Source organism: Mesoplodon bidens (genome assembly GCF_964165515.1).
Source record: "Mesoplodon bidens genome assembly, chromosome: 10".
Lineage (NCBI taxonomy): Eukaryota > Metazoa > Chordata > Mammalia > Artiodactyla > Ziphiidae > Mesoplodon > Mesoplodon bidens.
In genome coordinates this window covers 17,833,187-17,855,423 of record NC_138172.1, presented here as the reverse complement: position 1 = coordinate 17,855,423, position 22,237 = coordinate 17,833,187, and the positions used below count along the sequence as shown (strand labels likewise).

Below are 22,237 nucleotides of genomic sequence, written 5' to 3'. Positions count from 1 at the left end.
GAAGGGGGTTCTTAGAAGCTCATTTTTCCATCAGCCCCCAATACCCCTTGTCCCTAAGACTCAACTCAAAAACCAAATGGGCAGGTTTTGTTTGTTCATTCTGGGTAAATGTTAGGCATTTGCAAAGTCAACATTCCTTGCCTCAAACACCCTGCTTCTCAGAAAATGGAAAAGCTTAAATCGTATGTAATTAGGATTTATTCAGCCCCTCTATGCTCCCAGTTCATTGGCACCGAGAAACTTCTTTCTGGAGGTGGATGGGCCTTTGGGACCTTGTGTCCTCTGCTTACGGCACTTTGGAGATCATTTATGAAGGCAGGAAGAGCTGATTGGGTGGCAGCAGGGGCTGGAAAGCCTCCGTCTTTGACAGGAGTCATCGACATTAGTTTATACAGCAGGGGACCATTCAGGAGAGTGTTTCAGGAGCCTGCCTACTTAGAGAAGCTGTGTGGCCCTGAAACGAAATTTCCTTCTTCATTATGCATGTGATGAGACCATTTCATCAGATCAGGTACGTCTTCTCTGGATGGTGGTAAAAACTGGTAGGAAAAGCTTTAGCTGGAAAGGAAGGGAGGAGGAAACTCACTTTTTGTCTCAGCTCCTGGTCTGTGTGTGCATGACAGGTGATGGCAAATGGACCCCTGGATGGAGAAACATGTTCTAGCCAGAAGCCAATTTGCACTTTGTAGAAGTGAATTGACTAAGCTTATTAAGCTTATCACCTGTCGTGGCATAGAAATGGGAAGCAACGTGGTTATAAACAGATTTATCCTTGGGCTGGAAAAAGGCAGAGGATGAAAAGGGTGGCAGGTTATCCAGACTCTTAATGACGAAATGTTGTGTGCCCCCAAAGTCATGTGTTGAAGCCCTAACCCTCAAGTGTGATGGTATTTGGAGGTGGGACCATGGGGAGTTAATTAGTTTTAGATGAGGTCATGAGGGTGGGTCCCCCATGATGGGATTAGTGTCTGTGAAAGAAGAGAGAGAGACCAGAGCTTTCTCTCTCTCTGCCATGTGAGGACCTAGCAAGAAGACAGCCATCTACAAGCCAGAAAGAGAGGAGTCACCACAACCCAGCCATACCGGCACCCTGACCTTAGACTTCCAGCCTCCAGACTGGAAGTGAGAAATAAATTGCTGTTGTTTAAGCCACTCAGCCTGTGGTATTTTGTTAGGGTAGCTTGAGCTAAGAAACAGTCAATTAGGTATGAACCTCTCCCAGAGTGAAAACCCATGAGCCCCTGTCATGGAGATGCTACTTCCCAGCCCAGTGATGAAGTGTGGGTACAAAGAAGTGGTCTCACTTTGCCCCTTAGCCTGTACAGCTCTTTCACTTTGAATGAGTTGCTTCCCTAAGTCTTCTTTGTTTTCTTATCTGCAAAACAAGGATAATAAACCCACCCATCTCACAGGCTATTTAGGTTTAAGCAAGTTAGTACATGTAAAACATTTAGTGTAGTTTCTAGCACATATTAGGTGCTCCATAAGTGTTGGCCATATTGAATAGGGATTTATGGTCAAGTGTTTGGTTCTCTCCTGTCTCCCCACTCTTACTACATACCATTCTCTTTTCCAGTGCTTTATGAGCTCAAGCCACACTGGCTGTCTTTTTGGTTAGTTTTAAATAAACCATGTCTCTCCCACCACAGGGCCTTTGCACGTGCTGTTTGCGTTGCCTGGAATATCGCTTCTGTCTTTTCCTAGTTAACTCCCATTCATCCACTGGCTCTCAGCTCAACCATGACTCTTGTGAGAGACCCTCCGTGAAATCCGTGGCACTAGCTCTCCTGTCCGTCGTCCCCTCTCCCGCTCTAACCTTGTTGACATTTTAAAAGTATTTGTGTGACGACTGGATCTTTATTTTCTTTCCCACTAGGCTCACGCTCCATGAGAACTCATGGCCCTGAACACAGTGGGCACAAAAACTCCTGTCTGAACAAATCCATGCTGGCTTCTGACACAGTGCCTAGAGCACAGAGGTGATCATGATTCTTCAGAGCTAAAACTGCTAAATCAGACCCATAACGTCTGGACTGGCAGCTGAGGAGGAGGAATGAACGCACGAGTCAACGTAATCCTAATGTGTTTTTGAGAGACTCAGACATCTAGGGAGTTTCATTGGGCTTTTGACAAGAATCACTGCATTGGTAAGCAAGTTTAAGTTTGCAATAGCCCCAATTCAAGTAAGGATCGTTAATTCCTCATTTCTCATTTTAAAAAGATGCTGAGTGCATGAGGTCAGCGTTCTGCCATTGAAAGGCAAAACCACGTTCATTATAGGCAAAGCACATGCCCCCACGGACCGTGCCCTTTTAGGATTAGTTGAAACTGGAAGCTAAAGGAAAATGGATCATGTAAGCAGAGAAACCCATCTGAATGAAACCCAAAGAACCACACTTTGTTTTCTAGCTGCTTTCGGGAATTCACATTTAATCAAAATTGAAGAGTACAGCGGTTGCCGTGAGAATTCTTGCATCTCATCTCCGTTTTAATGATTTCTTTTTAATTAGTTGATGCTCCGCAGAAATCCTAATGTGCTTAAAACAACTGGGAAACAGAAATAAAAGTGGGAGTTGCAGTTGCTTCTGGCAGAATTGTGTTTGCTTCCTTGGTTCTGGGCAATCTTGCCAGCAAGTGACCTGTAACCTACCGCTAAGGCTACAACTAGATAATTATTTGGTTAATTTTCATACTTTAGTTTACAATCCTAATGAGTTCTCCGACTCATTCCCTAGGCAATGTGTAGTCCTACGTCGTCACATTTGTGGCTCTTGTTTTTGGAGTCTCCTGTTTTCATTTAGAAGATGAAAAGCTTCATTAGTGCCCCCAGTTCCTAGATTTTTATACATTGTCGTATGCTTTTGCCAGGAGTGTTAGGATATTTTGTCATTTAAAACTCAAGGGAACTGACCGAAATGCCTGCCACTTTGAAGCAGTTTCTTTCATTGTAATCATCACTAGGTTACAAAGAGTAGCATAACCCAAATGGACTTTAAGAGTCACTGCTTGAGAAGCCCGTGGAGGCAAGAGTTGGGAAAGGTAAAGGCTTTGGCATCAGGCGGATGCAAATTCAAAGCACATCTCTACACTCATCTGGACCAGGTTCTTAGTCTGAATGTGAACTGGTGATAAGGCCATTTGCCTGGCAGAACTGCCCTATGGATTTGGTGAGATCGTGAGGTCCCGTGTTTTGCACACCCACGCCTGATGGTCTCTGTATTGGTGCTATCCAACAGAAATAAAATGTGAGTCCCATCTGTGATTTAAATGTTTCTAGTAGCCACCTTAAAAAGTAAAAAAGGTGAAATGAAGTATAATTATTTAATCCAAGATATGCAAAGTATTAACATTTCAACATGCATAGAATTCTTGAAATAGTTGACATCATCTCTTTTTGGAGCCCTAAGTCTTTGAAATCCATTTTCTCAGAACAGTTCAATTTAGACTAACCATACTTTAAGTGTTTAATAGCCAGCTGTGGCCAGTGGCTACTGTACTGGAAAGTGTAGCACTGGATGATAAATAAATTTTCATTTCTTTCCCTTTATATTTTAGGAATAAAGTTGTCATCCATCCAGTGGACTGGCTGTTACGGAGCCTCGGGACTCCTTCCTCGTCGTAGTTCGGAAATCTGTTTAATCGTGGGAGAAACGACCGTTAGCACGACTGGAAGAGTACAGGTATCCGTGGTTTGTTGAATTTTAATTGCTTTAATATGGATCTAATGGGGGAAAATGTACTCCTTGATATTTAAAATGGTCATTGAAATCAAAGAGTGCTATAAAATGCACCTAAAAATAGTGTGAAAAATATAGAGCTATCAAATTCAGTTGGTCTAAACTTGAGATTTTCGTACCTTTAGAAGAGGTCCATGAATGGACTTTGGGGGCACAGAAAGCCTCCAAAATTATAGGCAAATTTTTTTGTGTTGTGTATTATACGTATATTTTTCTGTGGGGAGAATCCATAGCTTCCATCACATTCGTAAATGGGCCAAGGGAATGAAACAGTGTAAGCAGCTGTGGTGGTAGAAATCCCTGTTGGCTACAGGGGACATTCTGTTTACGTGGGAACTACGGTTTCATATCTGGGAGGGCAGAAGTTGTACGTCGTCTCTTGTCACCGTTAACCAGGAAAATCCCTAAACTCGCCCAGCAGCTTGGAAATGCCTGTGCTCGGAGGCACCTCAGGTCTCCTGGCTGATGTTCACTCCAGGGCATCCACTGGTGAGCTGTGTTTATATTTTGGTTGAGGGCACAGGACTGAATACGTTCCAGTTAACTGTGCACTTGACAGCGACCTTTCCCCTGTGGGAGTGGCCATAAGGGCTATGGGAATGGGTGTTGGGCTCTGAATTCAAATCCCACTTTGTTCATTAAGCAGCCACATTTGTCTCCTTGAGTCTCCTGCTCATTGATCATTGATCAAATGATTTCTCAGGTCCCTTCTGACTCCTTTTAGGAGTTGATTTGCTAAATTCGGTTTGGGAAACCTCATATGATATTGCAGATTAGGACCGAGTGTATCCATATGAAAAAGTGATTGAAAAAATAAGTTGGAATTGAAGGGTCCGGAATTGGGATTAGAATGTATGTTACTTTTTATTTCCCTCCACTTTTTCACACGGGGCACAGGCTGACCCCTAAATCCAGAGGCACCTGGGGAGCCAGCCCTGATTAGAAACCCCTCAACTTCAGTCTGATGGTACAGGACTGTTTAGGTGGGAGCTCTTTGCTCTTGTGGCCACGTACACTCCTCTGGCCTTTAATGAGAACACACAAGGCAGGAAGGCTATTTCTCCAAAGAAACCCACGCACTTAGTCTTATACCCAACCTGTGTATGTCTTGCCGCAATTTGTAATTCATCTGACTGGTGTTGGTTCTCGGTGACACATTAACTAGCAAGAAAGGGTGTGAGGTTAAGAGAGCTGGAGATGGGGCGCTGCTCCTGGGAGCCGAGGATCCAATTCTGTTGGAAGTTGAACTTGGAGAGTATTGGAAAACCATGGTGCTAACGGTCCACCTTTTGCAAACACTAAGGTAGCAGGTGTAATTATCTTCGCGATGCCTGGTCTGGAAGAGGTTATGAACAGATATCTTAATAGTGAGGAATAAATATATTGGTGTCATATCTACGTTGTTTGTTCTAATGGAAGTATGACTACTAATGACTCGTCTTAAGATGTTGGCCGCAAGGGAGGAATATGGGTTTGAACAGGGCGTGTTGGAGGAATCTAAGTCTCAGATACCTAAACACCTGGCCACTTCAATCCAAATTTCAGTGAGAAAACCAGATGTCTGGCATCATGGCAAATGAAAATGATACCCTTTGTAATCCCAGTCATTCGTTCATTTGTGTATGTATGTATGTACGTATGTCTTTTTAGTAGACATTATAGCTGACATCTGTGTGAACACTATAATCGGGGAACAATTCGTAGTGAATTCAGTATTTGGGATTCTCTGGGTTGCTGCAGTGTGAAAGATACCAGTTTTGAAGCCCACCCACTTTGGTGACCCTTGCTGTTCTATGCAAATATTGTGGGTTTTGCAGATGCATCTCAGAAATGGAAAGTTGGGCCTAGCTACTCAGAGATGTTACATATTACTGACAGGCAGTAAACCAAAGGGGTTTTGTTGTGAACACGAGCTTGGTTGATAAACTTGCTCAGTTATTCCAGTGTATAGCATCGTGGGCCAAGTTGAGGCTTTCTGCAAGACAGTCATTCGAATGCTAGATTCAACGGTGAGTTTGCTTTTTTTCCTACCAAACAGACCTGTCTTTGGATTCCGGGCAGAATGAAGGTAGTGGATGATCTGAAACGCTCAAATTCTTCCGAGGCAGCAGGTAATACAATGAAGGAAAAAAAATACACCCTGCAAAAGGCTTTTATTTTATAGGCACCACTGCAGAATGAGGAATCACTTCAAAACATATCAAATAGAAAATAATAATTTATTTTAACTTCATTTTACTTACTGTTTAGAACTAACCATGGTTCTCTGAATTTGCTCGTAAAAGTCTGTCCCTTTGAATCTACAAAGCAAAGGTTTACTACAGTGAGCACTTAAAATTCCACAAACTGACTCCATCCACAACTTTCCTGTACATGCAAAGTCCTCCAACGGGTTGCAGTAGCTGCAAACATGCTTTAAACTTCCACGAAGCTGCGTTATAGTTTGCCTTCTGTTAAAAACCTTTACACTCTCTTGGGAACTTTAACCAGGAGAAGAATGTTTAAATGCGTATCCCAATTCTAAACAAACAAACACCGCTGGTTTGGTTATGTGTAGTATACCTCGTGAACCACAGTTTGGTGGTTTTTGGAGCTGAAGCTTTGACCTAATGTTAAACGGTCACTCACATATTATAAGGTAGGGTTCCATTAAAAATAGATACTGGCAGTCGTATCTGAGTTTTTGGCAGGCAAAAAAAAAAAAAGTGTGTTTAACTTTCGTATATGAATATAGTGTGTAAACAAATTATTCTGTGAAGGTATGCTTAATAAAAGATCTTTCTGAAATTTAAAAACTTCATGTAAAAGGTAGTAACGAGTATAAAAAGTACCACTGCTATTTGAAAAAAAAAGCTCTGTGTTTTGCTAATATTGCCTTCCAAGACAGTTACGGGTGGTTTTTTCTCCGCTTAAAATAGAGCTAAGACGACACCCAGAGTGAGTGGGTAGGGCTCGCTGATTTCGACTATAAACATGATGACGCTATTTATCTTATATACAAAAGCTTGCCGCATTGAACGAGGCAGGAATTGCTACCTCAACGGTAGTGTTCTCTCTTATGTACATACCGCAGAAGTGAAAATTATACAGTAGTCACCGATAGGAACGAATTGTATACTCTAGTGCCGTCTGGAGATTTCGTGCCGTGGGTTAAGAGTTCTTGGATCGTCATCCAGTTATCAAATATCTTTTTATTCCTCTTCTTCATCATCTTTTTGTGGCTGAGTTCCAGGATGTTCATCTCCTTCCTGTCGTCGGCCCCTTGCTGCTCCTTCAGGCAGTCGAGCCGGCTCTGCATCATGAACTCGCGCCTCCGCCTCTGCTCCTTGGCCTTCACCACGTGCTGCTTCCTCTCCTCCTTGCTCCAGTACCGCCCCATCTTCAGCTCGCTCACCGCATCGTCGTCCGTGGTCATGCCGCTGCGCTCCTCGCGGATCTTCAGCGCGCGCTCCCGCAGCAGGCGATCCCGCACCGGCCGCTTGGTGATGTAGCGCGTCCCGTCGCTCCGGATCTTCACTTTCCACTCCATTCTCGGCTCCGACTGGTTGGCCGAGTTCAGGTCCTTGCACATGCTCACCAGGCTCATCTGGCTTTGCGCGTACTCCACGGCCGACTTCTGCTGGATCAGCTGCATGTAGCTCTGGTAATGCTGCGCGTGCGCCGGGATGTGGGCGTGTTTGTAGGGGGAGTGCGGGAAGGGCGACAGGTATGAGCCGCCGCCCAGCTTCTGGCTGGGGGTGGGGCTCCCGCTGCCGTCGCTGGGTTTCCTCTCCTTGCCCTCCAGGGCCTGGCTGGGGTCCAGCTCTTCAGGGGAAGGGCTGTAGTCCGGGGAGCCCACTTCGGGATCTTCCGTGATGGAGAGCAGATTCCTCGGGGACGGCCCGTACGCCTCGGTGGTCCCCACAGCGCCTTCGATGCAGGGACCGCCGATGCCCTCGGCCGCTCGCCTCAGGGAGTTGTCGGGGGACATCTCCAAGGTGAGCGGGGTGCTCCGGCAGCTCTCGCCGGTATTGTAGGCGCTCGAGCTGTCTTTGTCGGACTTCTCGGGGAGCTCGGTGATGTCCGAGAGCTCGCGCCTGCGCACGTCAATGCTGGTGTTGTAGTTGCGGAAGCCGCTGTTGTGCAGCATCCAGGGCTCGCGGTACTGCTCCTTGAGCTGCTGCATCTTGTGCGCGCGCACGATGCTGAGGCACTCCAGCTCGATGCTGCGCAGCTCCTCGTTCAGCAGCTCCAGCTCCTTGTCCACGCTCTCCGGGTCGCTCTTGCTGGCGTCCAGGGGGCTGCCCGGGTAGTACAGGCCGTAGGGGCTGGCACTCTTCACCTGGCACTTGAGCTCCAGCAGCTCGCGGAAGCGCTCGCACTCGTCCACCGGGATGCCCAGGTAGTCGGCGTCGGCACAGTCGGCCGAGATGAAGGACTCGTTGCTGAAGGGCAGGTCGCCGCTGCCCAGGGTGTCCTGGCTGCACGTGAGCTTCCTCTGCCCGGCCAGCGGCGGGGAGGCCGCGGGGGCGTCGTCGCCATTGTTCTCCTGCTCTGAGCTCTCGTCGTTGCGCGTGCTCTCGTCCGTCCGGCCCACGCCGCTGTCCTTCTCGTGCTGGTTGGACAGGATGGTGGCTGTGTCTGTGGTTCCCCCGTCTTCCTCGTGCTTCTTCTACACGACAGAAAACAAGAACACACGGGCACAGTGAGGGACGCCGGAGGTGCAGTTCCCAGGTGTGACTCTTCCTGTAGGAGGGGGGGCCTGGGAATTAGCTACGGGTTAACTACCCGGTCAGCCTGACCTGGGGGAGCCACTGAACCTCCTTCTCGGCCTCAGTTTCTGCACCTGGGAAAGGAGGACGATAGTCACCTTACCTCACTGAGTGAGTCCAGCCATTCGAGGACCCCTGTGCACGCACGGGAAGCAGGAGGCACAGATGACGTCCTTTTAGCTCCTAAGGCCCTCGATTAGTAGTTAGTTAGTTAGGGTATCTCTGACAATGGTGGTGGCATAGAAGGGGCACGGAAAGGGTGCCAAGCAGCTCAGGTTAAACAGAGGGAATTGCTTTGCTTTTGAAAACATGACTTTCTTTCTCGGATCTAGCGATACATTAATGCCGGCACAGGGGGGGTTTGGTTTCGAAACGAGTATCAGAAGGTCAGGGGTACCCGGGCATTACTGCTTTTGCTTTTATAAGCTACACGGCACTCTCGTGGTCAGGGAAACTACGGGCTTGCCTTTCACTCGGGCGAACAGAAAAGCACTTAGTTAGTTTGCTGGCCGTCTTCCCGGCGGCAGCTGGGTTGCTCAGGGTCTTCGGCATCCCGAGGGAGGTGCGGAGCCGGGCTGCTGGCAGGGCGGAGGGGCTGGTGGGGGGCGGTACCTGCTGCAGCACGCCGGCGGTGAACTGCATGGCCTGGTGGTGCTGCTCCTCCAGCATGTCCATGTGCAGGTCGTCCAGAAAGTCGTTTCTGTCGTCGTCCATCCAACCCTCGTCCAGCTGGGGAGAGGCAGCCGCCCACACATGCGTCAGCTGAGGCTCCTTTCGCTTTCATTTTATGTATTTATTTTAAAGAAAGGACAGTAACCCTGGGGAGAAATACTTCTGGGGCCCCCTCCAGGGGTCATCGAAATGCAGCCTGCCTGTCGTTTTGCTCTACGACAGACGACTACCCCCTGCTCACGGTGAAGACAGCTCCCACCCTACCCGTCGGGGGACAGGGCTGTGGTCTGCTGTTTTACTGTTGGAGGGTGAAGCGCTTTCCCCCAGGTTAGCTCCTTTCAGTGAAGGAGGCCACTGAGTAGCCCTGCCTGCTCTTCTGCTTGAAGGCCCACACACAAGTTTAGCAGACCCCCAAGAGAAGGCACTTACAGTACAGAAAGAGTTCTTTCTGACAAAAAAGAAAAAGGTAGCTCTACTAACCTAGCCGTTTGTTAGTCTTGGGCAAGGCCTATCACTTTTATCAGGCTCTTCTCTCTCGTGCCCGTAAAAAAGCAGACCACTCAGGGGTCTGACATCTACCACCCGTGGGCCAGATCTGGCCTATTTTTGTTTGTTTAAAGACAGTGTAATTGGAACACAGCCAAGCCCCTTTGTTTACGTATTGTCTGCGGCTGCTTCTGCACTGCAGCGGCACCAGAGACCATATACACAGCTCCCAAAGCCCATCATACTTTTTCTCTGGCCCTTTAAGGAAGAGTCTGCTGACCAAAGTTTCTTTCCTTTTTTTACAGTAAAAACTGTACTATGTGGCACATGTACGTCACGATGATTTGATGTGCATATACACATAGTGAAATAATTACCAATCAAGTAACTAACGTATCTCACAGTTACTATTTTTTGGGTGATGAGAAAGAACACCTGAAGTTTATTGACTATAATCATCATGCTGTACGTTCCTTAACACTCTGCAGCTGTAAATGAGACCCACACAGAAACTGGTCAGGTCCCCGGAAGTCAAACATGTTGACGGGCATGACCCTGGCTGTTTTCCGTGCCCTTATGTTCCCTCCTCTTTTCCTTCATTACGCTCCCTGCATTAACGAACGTGCGGGGCCCGCCGTGTAAATGCCAGGGTGGATGTCAGCACGCTCCTTAGAAGGTCAAAACGAGAAGCAGATTGCAAGTCTGAGCAACTCAGATTACCTTTCTGGGGTACGGAGTACCTTCAAGTTCAGATTCGATACGTGGGCAGTGTTCTGCAGGGCCAGGGACGTTGTTAGACTCTGTTACTGATTTTAGAACTACAGACCCAGCTTCATTGTGCCGGAAGCTGACTCACCTGGAGTTCGGGCCTTGCAATGAGCAAGGAAAAGTTCTTGTTGTCTTCACTGGTTAGAAGAGCCACGGCCTCTTCGCGGTTCTGTACCTCTATCCCGTTAATCTAAAAAGAAAAAGGTGGAGGGGTGGACAGGTAGCCTGAGTAAGTTGTGCAGAATCATTCTGCACTGTTGCAGGCCTGCATCTGTCACCACTCACAGCTGGAACAGAGAACTTCCAGGCAGCTTGAAAAGAATACGCTGGTTTTCAGAAGGAAAGGCCTTGCTCAAACTGACGCAGTGTCTCTGGTCTACATGACAGCCTCCCTGGGGGTAGTGCCCAGGAGGAGGCTACGTGGACAGAAGTAGCTGGGACTCCAAAAGGCAGCCCTGAGAAAAATCACAGCGTTGTGAAGAGGGAAAACATCTAAGCAATTTAATGACACGTAATTAAATATACCCAGGCAGGAGTCTAAATGGAATATACCTAAAGCATGACTACAGCTAATTTTCAGATCATATCGGAGAAAAAAGCAGCGATGGGCGTTGTACGTGAACGTGCTGGAATGATGCAGTGTTCTCTGTTCCCAGTTTCACACTTTAATGTTTTAAGGTGGGACAGGAGGTCAAGAGGGAGGGGGGGGGGGTCTCTCACCATCACACCTGATCGCTCTCTGGCAGGATTTTGGCTTCCTGTCCTGGCACCTTCGAGCTCTGCTGGTCTGGAGGTCTCAGCTCCACGGTACACAGCAGTGGTCCCACGGAGCTGGAAGGGGAGCCTGCCCTTGACTCTCTATGCCAGTGAAGGAACGGGCAGCAAAGGGGGTGATGGATCTGGGTCAACGAGGGGATGTGGGGTTGTCCGGGAGGCAGGGAGGGCCAGCTAAGGAACTCAGTGCTTCCGTGGCCCATGGCAGATGCTAGTGGAAAACTAGAGCCACTGAAAAGGCCGTTACTCCTGAGGGTTCAGCCCCGTCAGCAATGACAGTCCGGGCTGAAGTCAGGCCAAGTGTAAGAATAAGCAGTGGAAAAAGGAAATGAAAATTACTCTCAGTGAGGTAGGCAGTGATAGGTATAAACACAGTGGATTCGAAATGAGAAGACAGGAAGGAGCAGAGGTAGAAGCTAAGTCTTCTACCCATGAACCAGAGCCTCTCAATTTCTGTGAGATTAAAAAAGACTGTAATAGAATTACCATGGGATCCAGCAGTGCCACTCCTGGGCATATATCCAGACAAAACTATAATTAATTCCAAAAGACACACGCACCCCAATGTTCCCTGAAGCACTGTTTGCTACGACAGCCAAGACATGGAAGCAACCTAAACGTCCATCGACAGATGAATGGGTAAAGAAGGCGTGGTACATACAGACCCTGGAATATTACTCAGCCATCAAAAAGAAAGAATGAGACAATGCCTTTTCCAGCAACGTGGATGCAACTAGAGATTATCATGCTAAGTGAAGGAAGTCAGAAAGAGAAAGACAACTATCTTATGATAGCACTCATATGTGGAACCTAAAATATGACACAAATAAACCTATTTATGAAGCAGAAACAGACTCACAGAGAACAGACTGGTGGTTGCCAAGGGGGACGAGGGTGGGAGAGGGTGGGACTGCGAGTCTGGGATTAGCAGAGGCAAACTGGTATATATAGAGAATGGATAAACAACAAGGTCCTACACTGTGTGAAGCACAGGGAACTATACCCAATCTCCTGTGATTAAACCGTAATGGAAAATAATAGAATGTATACACATGTATAATAACTGAGTCACTTTACTGTACAGCTGTAACTAATGCAACATTGTAAATCAACTGTACTTCAATAAAAAATGTTACTTGTTAAAAAAATAATTAAAGCTTAAATTAAAAGACAATTAAAGGGAAAAAAAGACTGGTCTCATTTTGACTCAGAAAGAGCAACAGGTATCCTTTACAGATAAAGAAACCACTCTTAAAAGCCATGGCATATACTAGTTAAATGCTGAGTCATGGAGTTTAAAAGATGGCTCAAACTTGAAATGTTCAGTCCAAAATTAATCCTTCAGAGAAAGCTCAAATGAGCATTATTTTGGTTCACAAGAACTGTGGGCCCGATCTGGCCCACTAATGTGTTGTCTGTGGCCCGAAGAGAAGGAAAAGGAAGGGAGATGAGCTGGCTCATACGCTGCAAAGCGCTGGGGCAGCTTTCCTGTTTAGGTGGGGCATGCGTCCTCTCTCCAGTTTGTCTCACGCCTCACCACACCCTGTTGCCAGGTATTTTCCATAGCTTGTACTTCAGCCATTACCTTCTCTGGCCTCACCACACACCTGATATTTGCAACCCCCTGTTTGTTAACTTCTGCATTTCCACCCCAAAGCTATTATGAGAACCAGTTTGCTCTTTCTTTAGTGATAAACAGAGGAAGCTGACCTACCTGGATGATGCGGTCTCCTTCTCGGATGCGCCCATCCTTGGCTGCGATGCTGTTAGGGTCGATCTGCAACACACAGCAGACATCTCAGCACGGAGTGGGTAACTTAAACACGCACGAAAATAAACAACGGCCCTTTCCAAAGTCTGCCTCTAACACATAGTCGTGCTCGTCCCTCTGTTTTCGTTTTGCACCGAAATAAACAAGACTTAGGGTCATGCAGAGGGAGACGAACAGGGACTGATCTGTTTCCAAGCCCTTTCCAGGCTGTGTTCCGGGATCCTTGCACGGCAACCCTGCTACACAGCAGTGTGCACAGACCCTGGTGACCTGAGGGGATGAAGAGGCACAGCTGCCTCCTGTTGCGTGCACGGGAATGAAAATCAGAAGTGTGCTGTAGAACAGGTTAAAGGGTACCCTTCATCATGTGGGCTAGCAACCAGAGCTTAATTATTTTACCAAATGTGTATATTAAATTTTGGAAAGTAACTTTAAAAATGAAATATAATTGAGACAAGTGGGACTGAGTTTGGGAGAGACACCCCCGAAATGCAGTAATGATGGGCTTGGTGGGGGAAGTATACCCAAAGGGATAATTATTAAGCCTAGCAGACACATCCCTTGATTCATCCCATGGGGATGGATTTTATTTCCTGACAACATGGGGTTTCTGTGCTTGCAAAGAGGGCAGTGCGTGGTAAGGTATCTATCCTGAAACCAGTTGCTTTGCATTGTCTCCTCTGGGAAGACCAAGATAGCTTCTATGTACTTTGAAGTTGCACTGAACTTAACGTGAATTCAACTATACACACCGCACCAAAAGAAAAGAAAAAAGAGAAACAGACACAGAAATACTTTAAAAAGTGTAAATGATGCCCTCCCCCATCCCATTCAATGAACACGAGAAGGGAAATGTGAATCTGCTCTTCCCTCGGGGTTGAACACACAAAGCCATGTACACGGCTCCATTTTATGGCCGATTTGCAGGCTTCTGAAGGTAGTTTTGTCTTATGTGCCGACATTAGAACTTAACCCCTATGTAAAGACGTAACTCCATGGAGCGTGATAAAGGGGACGAAGAAATCTGTCTGCGTCTTTCCACAGACATCTCCATGAGCCAGAGTTAAGGTTGGTTAACACATAAAAGGCAAAAAAAAAAAAAAAAAAAGAGACCAACTCTCTTGCTCTTGCTATATGGTTATAAAAAATCAGCCCCTGTGACAAAGCGAAAGAGAGGCATGGACATATATACACTACCAAACGTAAGGTAGATAGCTAGTGGGAAGCAGCCGCATAGCACAGGGAGATCAGCTCGGTGCTTTGTGACCCCCCTGGAGGGGTGGGATAGGGAGGGTGGGAGGGAGGGAGACGCAAGAGGGAAGGAATGTGGGAACAGATGTATATGTATGACTGATTCACTTTGTTATAAAGCAGAAACTAATAAAAAGACAAATCAGCCCCGATACCTCGCTTATATAGATCCCAATGTCATCTTCATCGTCCGTCCGGTAGCATACTGTGAGGCCCAGCTTGTCCTGGCTGTTCATTCTGTAGAGATCCACTTCCTAGACAAAGAAAGGGCATGTCCCTGTGAGACCCCGGCAGGCAGTGAGGGCTGGGAGGATGTCAAATGCTTTAAAAAAACATTTCGTTTAAATGATGAACTGGATTCTTTGCATTGGATGTGGGCAGAGCAGTTAACTTACTAAACAAAAAAGTGATTACGGGCATGGGATCAATGCCCAGGGCATTTCTGACCTTTCAGTCAATATAAAGTCATTTTGAAAATAGTTATTTTATTGATCCCCCTAAAGAAAAATTACCCATATTTCACTCAGCGTCAAGACTTCTGGGGTCGGGCTTTTAAAAAGCATTCTTTCAACGTCTGCCGCAAACAAGAATACTTCCAAACCCCAAACCATCCAGCCATTTCCGTACAAATGTCTCCAGTGTGTTTGGTGAGATTATTTCCCGTTGTGTTCTGTTAATAGGCACAGTAACAGAACTTGCAAACAGACTACACCTAAATTGAGTCAAGGAAGGAGGGCAACGTGATAGCACGTGATTAACGCTTTCCCCAGCAGCTGTGATATTTACAGTCGAGAAATTAGTTTCCGCCGCCATTACAGCAAATTAAGATAAAAGCAAAGTGAGCCCCAACGCGAGACACAAGGGCACAGGGAACGCCAATGTATTTGCCAATGAACCTGCGCTTTGGAATGAAGTCAGAACTTTGAAAACTGTTGGACCCTTGGAGGAAGTGGCGTGGTTCTCTGAAAGCGTTCATGGGCCAAGTCTCCCTTTCCACCCATCCTGCCAACCCCCCACACGAGACGCAGCAGCACGAAGGGCCAAGGGCTGCCTGATGATAGGTTCTCAGGCAGAGGCCCCGGTCTGGTGTTTAGTGTTAGCTGCTTGCCAACCAGCAGGAGCTCTGAGATGGGGTCTGTCTCTGGAAATATCTTCTCTCTCCGGGCTCTTCTTGGTGAGGGCACAGTTGTTTTTGTGGTCAAAGCTCAACACAGTTACATAGCAGATACTTACGGAACCCTCCCCTGGGTGCCCAATACCATGGATACTTTCGAGACAGAAGAACAGGAGGTGCAAAGGCCCTGGGGCCAGGAGGGCTGAAGCCCTGTGAATGAGGAAGAGAGAAGCAGGCTGAGCATAGCCAGGCAGTGGGGCCAACGGGCCAGTGTTGGGGAGCTCGGATTTGATTTCAGCATCACGGGAAGCCTTGGAAAACTTTTAAGGTGAAGACTGCCATGATCTGCTCGATATTTTCAGCAGGCTTTCCAGCTGCCGTGTAGAGTATAGTATGGTGCTGAAGAGCTGAGGCTCAGAAGACAGGCAGACCTGTGTGCAGATCCCAACTCTAGCTCTTTCTAGCAGCTTCATCACGGGGTTTCATGGGCTTGTTACTATATCTAAGCCTGCTTCCTCACTAGCGCATGTCACCCTGACACTTGGACAGGGTGAAGAGTCACTGAGACGGGACTGCCGAGCTCTCAGCACAGTGACTAATGGCCCAGAGACAGTCCACAGAAAACCGCAGTACAATACGTGCAGGCAGCTTCTTGCCTGAAGTCAGAGCCGTTGTTTGCAGCCGAGTGCGTGTATTTCTCATGCCCCCCAATAAGATAATTTTATTTTCTGAATATTGACATGTTCATTAATTCAATGACTTCCTCATTATAGCTTTAGCAACGTGGCACGTTTCCCTTAAATGAAATCCCATTAATTTCTGATAATTTAGTTGAGTTGGATGGGAATTTCGTTTCTCGTGTTTTGAGAAAAAGACTAAGCAATCAAAGAGGTAGCACGAGTTTGACCACGAGGGCACATTCTTTCCAGGTACTTTGGAATAACCCATTTGCATACCACAAATATACTAGACCCACATCATCCTCATGTCTCAAACGCATGCCCAAGTTTCTCTCTCAGGTTACACTTCATCTGGGTACAGGCAGAAGGGAAGACCTTCTCCGTTTCGGCGCTTCCTAAGAGGTAGTGTAAATCCGTGGAATTTCCTGATTACTCGTTTGGCTCCAGATGCACCACTGCAGCCCCACTGCTGCCACAGAGCCCTGGCTTCAAAGTGGAAGCCAGCTGGTTCTGGAACAAGTTCATGTGCAACCAAAGCAGAGAGAAGGGTAACTGGAGAGGCTGTAAGAAGAAAACTTAGATAATAAACATTGTGATATGACTTTTCCCAGAATAAAAATGATACTACAGGTTATAGTTTTCACTGAATGATTGGCCACCAAGGTGAACAGCTCTTAAGAAAGGTCAAAAGATACCAGAGCTCCACTGGGCTTCATTCTACTATGACTCAAAGTTGGCTTCAAGGTCACAGCAAGGCAGGTGCGGAAAATGAGGGCAGTGTTTAGAAATTTTATAGCACTTAGACACTGTCATGATAGCCAAGGATAGGATTAGCAGACTTGTCTCACTGACCACGGCGTAAGACTGCGTCAGGTACTACTGAGCTGAAGTGGCAAGGGGTGAGCTATGGTGTCACTCATGGTAGAATCACGTACTGGTCAGTGACACATTAAAAATTAAACCAACCGGCTAACCTGGTCCCCCCGGTCTTTCACCACCGACAGTCTGAGAAGCATGACTCTGTAATACACACGTAGAATTGAGGGCTCCATTTAAGAACTCGGGAAAGTGAAAAGTCTGGAACTGATGTCTTGGGAAAAAAACAGCATGACATACTAGGAGTATTCAAGTAGGAAAAAGGAAGACTCATAAGGAATGTGACAGATGAAGGTCTGACACGTAAAAACAGATTTCATGCATTTTGGCCTAGTCCCTAAAATGCGTGCAGTCTGCTATCTACAATCAATAGGATTTTGATCAAAACCTAACCTGAAAAGCATTCCTACGCTATTTTTGGTCAATATTTTTGATTGACAGAAATTTGAAGAACTACTATAACAAGAGACAACTTTCTTAGAAAGAAACAGCAGGCTGGCATGGAAGATATCCTAAAACATTTGTTGCTTTGAAGTATTTTCACCTGAATCACTGACAATTAATCAACAACAGTATCTTACATTCTTCCTTACTTAAACCCTTTTTATATGCTGCCATTAACCCCATATGTGGTTCGAAAATTAGTCATAGATTCCCCATAAATGCTGTTTGGACTTATGTTACATACAACGTGTGTTGGTGAAACATGACATTTTTGCCTGGTAGAGAAGAGGTTCTGATTACCAGGTCTGTTTGCAGTCACTGATATTCTGAAAACAACGCTTCCTCACTATAGCAGAATGATATACAGCCCAGCACTGCACTGAGCCTTTAAATCCCACTGCAAATTTTCCCAGGACAGGCTGTCATGGGGACACTCACATTCTCACTTTGGACGGACTTGACTTAAAAACTGCAAAGGCCAATTTACGTCCTTGCTGTGGAGGAGAAGCCCAGGCCTGACTGCAGCCTGAGGCATATGCTGTGTGTCAGGGCAGTGCATGGGAGGAGCCAACTCCAATCGAAACACTCGCCTGAGGATGTCCAAGCCCCACGCCCCACCCCAATTCCAGCTGCCTGCCAAGCACAACTTTAGCACTTGATGCTTTAAACCAGACTCAAGAAGGGGAGTGCAATTCTACTTTAAGGGCAGTCCTCTAGGAGCCGCTTTCTATCTTGAAAATGGTCTGGTTCTAAAAAGGATGTGTGGTACTGGATAAACAGATGCCGGTAAAGCACATTTTCAGTAATAATAAAGCACAGGGGAACTTCCCTGGTGGCGCAGTGGTTAAGAATCCGCCTGCCAATGCAGGGGACACGGGTTCAAGCCCTGGTCTGGGAAGATCCCACATGCCGCGGAGCAACTAAGCCTGTGCGCCACAACTACTGAGCCTGTGCTCTAGAGCCCGCGAGCCACAACCACTGAGCCCATGAGCCACAACCACTGAAGCCTGTGTTCCTAGAGCCCGTGCTCGGCAATGAGAAGCCACCGCAATGAGAAGCCCGCGCACAAGGGCGAGCAGCCTCCACTCGCGGCAACTAGAGAAAGCCCGCATGCAGCAACAAAGACCCAATGCAGCCAAAAGTAAATAAATAAATAAATTTATAAAACAAGCAAACAAACAAAGCACAGGGTATTACTCTGGGGTTTACTCTAGGTATGTACTTGACAATGATGTTAAGATAGCATGGGCTATAATATTTCCTTGTGTTACCTGGGTCTTCTTGGGAACTCGAAACAGAAGTTGGAAAAATATCACTTACAAGCCACACGAGGACAGAGACAAGACAGTGGAGTAGAAGGATGTCAGCTCACCGCTTCCTATGAAAACATCCAAACCACAACTAACTGCTCAACAACCATGGACCAAAAAACCCCTGGAAGCTACCAAAAAAAGATATACTACATCCAAAGACAAAGAAGCCACAACAAGATGGTAGGAGGGGGTGCAACTGCTATAAAATCAAATCCCATACCCACTGTTGGGGGGGGGGCGACTCACAAGCTGGAAAATAATTACACCACAGAAGTTCTCCCACAGGAGTGAAAATTCTGAGTCCTACGTCAGGCTCCTCAGCCTGGGGGTCTGGTTACAAGAGGAAGGAGCCCTCAGAGAGTCTGGCAGGGTTTGACTGCAGGAATTCCACAGGACAGTAGGAAACAGAAAGTCCACTCTTGGAGGGCACACACAGGGTCCTGTGCATACTAGGAGCCAGGGAAAAAAGCAGTGACTTCATAAGACTCTGGGCAAGACCTACCTGCTAGTATTGGAGGGTCTCCTGCAGAGACGGGCATTGGCTGTGGCTCACTGAGGGTACAAAGACACTGGCGGCGGCAGTTCTGAGGAGTACTCATTGGCATGAGCCCTGCTGGAGGCTGCCATTTTCTCACCAAGTCCTGGCTCCACCCAACAGCCTGCAGGCTCCAGTGCTGGGATGCCTCAGGCTAAACAACCAGGAGGGCAGGAACACAGCCCCACCCATCAGCAGACAGCCTGCATAAAGTCTTCCTGAGCCTACAGCCCTCTAGGCATGCCCCTTGGCATGGCCCTACCCGCCAGAAGGACAAGACCCAGTTCCATGCACCAGTGGGCAGGAACCACTGCCTCCCACTGGGAAGCCTACACAAGCCTCTCAGACAGCCTCCTCCCCCAGGGGGCAGACAGCAGAAGCAAGAAAAACTACAACCCTGCAGCCTGGAACGGAAACCGCAAGCACAGAAAGTTAGACAAAATGAGATGGCAGAGGAATATGTCCCATATGAAAGAACAAGATAAAACCCCAGAAGTACAACTAAGTGAAGTGGAGATAGGCAATCTACCCAAAGAAGAATTTAGAGTAATGATAGTACAGATGATCCAAGATCTCAGAAAAATAATGGAGGCACAGATCAAGAAGATGCAAGAAATGTTTAACAAAGACCTTGAAGAACTAAAGAACAAACAAACTGAGATGAACAACACAGTAACTGAAATGAAAAGTACATTAGAAGGAACAAACAGCAGAATAACTGATGCAGAAGAACGGATAAGTGAACTGGAAGACAGAATGATGGAAATCACTGCCATGGAACAGACGAAAGAAAAAAGAATGAAAATAAATGAAGACAGTCTCAGAGACCTCTGGGACAACACTGAACACACCAACATTCACATTACAGGGGTCCTGGAAGGAGGAGAGAGAGAGGAAGGACCTGAGGAAATACTGGAAGCATTAATAGCTGAAAACTTCCCTAACATGGGAAAGGAAATAGTCACCCAAGCCAGGAAGTGCAGCGAGTCCCAGGCAGGATAAACCCAAGGAGGAACACACCGAGACACACAGCAATCAAACTGACAAAAATTAAAGACACAGAAAAAGGTATTAAAAGCAACAAGGGAAAAGCAACAAATAACACACAAGGGAATTCCCATAAGGTTATCAGCTGATTTCTTAGCAGAAATTCTGCAGGCCAGAAGGGAGTGGCACGATATATTTACAGTGACGAAAGGGAAGACCCAACAACCAAGAATACTCTACCCATCAAAGCTCTCATTCAGATTTGATGGAGAAATCAAAAGCTTTACAGACAAGCAAAAGCTAAGAGAATTCAGCACCACCAGACCAGCTTTACAACAAATGCTAAAGCAACTTCTCTCAGTAGAAAAGGAAAGGCCACAACTAGAAACAAGAAAATTATGAATAGAAAAGCTCTTTGGTAAAGGCAAACATACAGTAAAGGTAGGAAATCATCCACACACAAATATGATATCAAAACCAGCAATGGTGAGAAGAGGAGAGCACAAATGCAAGAGATTGGAAATGCATTTGAAATTAAAAGACCAGCAATGTAAAGCAATCTTGTATATATATACACTGCTGTATCAAAACCTCATGGAAACTGCAAACTGAAAATCTACAATAGATACACACACACACAAGACAAAGGAATCCAAACGCAACACTAACGTTAGTCATCCAATCACAAGAGAACAAAAGAGGAAAGGAAGAAAAAAGACCCACAAAAACAAATCCAAAACAGTTAACAAAATGGCAATAGGAACATACATATCGATAATTACTTTAAACGTAAATGGATTAAGTGCTCCAACCAAAAGACACAGGCTCACTGAATGGATATAAAAACAAGACCTGTATATATGCTATCTACCAGAGACCCACTTCAGATCGAGGGACAGGTACAGACTGAAAGTGAGGGGATGCTAAAAGGTATTCCATGCAAATGGAAGTCCAAAGAAAGCTGGAGTAGCAATACTCATATCAGACAAAATAGACTTTAAAATAAAGGCCGTTACAAGAGACAAAGAAGGACACGACACAATGATCAAGGGATCGATCCAAAAAGAAGATATAACAATTGTAACTGTATATATGCACCCAACATAGGAGCACCTCAGTATATAAGGGAAATAGTAACAACCATAAAAGGAGAAATCGAAAGTAACACAATCATAGTGGGGGACTTTAACACCCCATTTTCACCAATGGACAGATCATCCAGACAGAAAATCAATAAGGAAATACAGGCCTTACGTGACACATTAGACCGGGTGGACTTAATTGATATTTACAGAGCATTCCATCCAAAAGCAGCAGAATGCACATTCTTCACAAGTGCCCACGGAACATTCTCCAGGACTGATCACATGCTGGGCCAACAAAGTGAGCCTCAGTAAATTTAAGAAAACTGAAATCACATCAAGCATCTTTTCCGATGACAACACTATGAGGCTAGAAATCAACTACAAGAAAAAAACTGTAGAACACTCAAACATGTGGAGGCTAAACAACAATATGCTACTCCACAACCACTGGATCCCTGAAGAGATCAAAGAGGAAATCAAAAAATACCTGGAGACAAATGAAAATGAAAGCACAATGATCCAAAACCTATGGAACGCAGAAAAAGCAATTCTGAGAGGGTACTTTATAGCAATACAGTCTCACCTCAGCAAACAAGAAGAATCTCAAATAAGCAACCTAACCTTACACCTAAAGCAACTAGAGAAAAAAGAACAAACAGAACCCAAAGTTCATAGAAGGAAAGAAATCATAAAGATTAGAGCAGAAGTAAATGAAATAGAGATGAAGAAAACAATAGCAAAGATCAATGAAACTAAAAGCCGGTTCTCTGAAAAGACAAACAAAATTGATAAACTTCTAGGCAGACTCATCAAGAAAAAAAACAGAGGGCTCAGATCAATAAAATTCGAAATGAAAAAGAAGTTACAACTGACACCCACCACAGAAATACAAAGGATCATAAGAGACTGCTACAAGCAACCATATGCCAATAAAATGGACAACTTGGAAAAAATGGACAAATTCTTAGAAAGGTACAACCTTCTAAGACGAAC

General features: G+C 46.1%; 1 protein-coding gene across 2 annotated transcripts in view; it reads right to left on the bottom strand.

The window, feature by feature from the left end:
* Nucleotides 1–5,937: 5,937 nt before the first annotated feature.
* Nucleotides 5,938–22,237, bottom strand: part of PDZRN3 (PDZ domain containing ring finger 3) — a 252,658-nt gene continuing 236,358 nt past the window's right edge. For both annotated transcript variants that reach the window (XM_081247666.1, XM_081247667.1), the window contains 5 exons: nucleotides 14,366–14,464; nucleotides 12,903–12,965; nucleotides 10,503–10,604; nucleotides 9,101–9,217; nucleotides 5,938–8,388 (listed from right to left, as the gene is read on the bottom strand). In XM_081247666.1, the coding sequence (XP_081103792.1) occupies nucleotides 6,820–8,388; nucleotides 9,101–9,217; nucleotides 10,503–10,604; nucleotides 12,903–12,965; nucleotides 14,366–14,464 (1,950 nt within the window). In that variant the 3' untranslated portion in view covers nucleotides 5,938–6,819. The remainder of the gene's footprint in view (nucleotides 8,389–9,100; nucleotides 9,218–10,502; nucleotides 10,605–12,902; nucleotides 12,966–14,365; nucleotides 14,465–22,237) is intronic.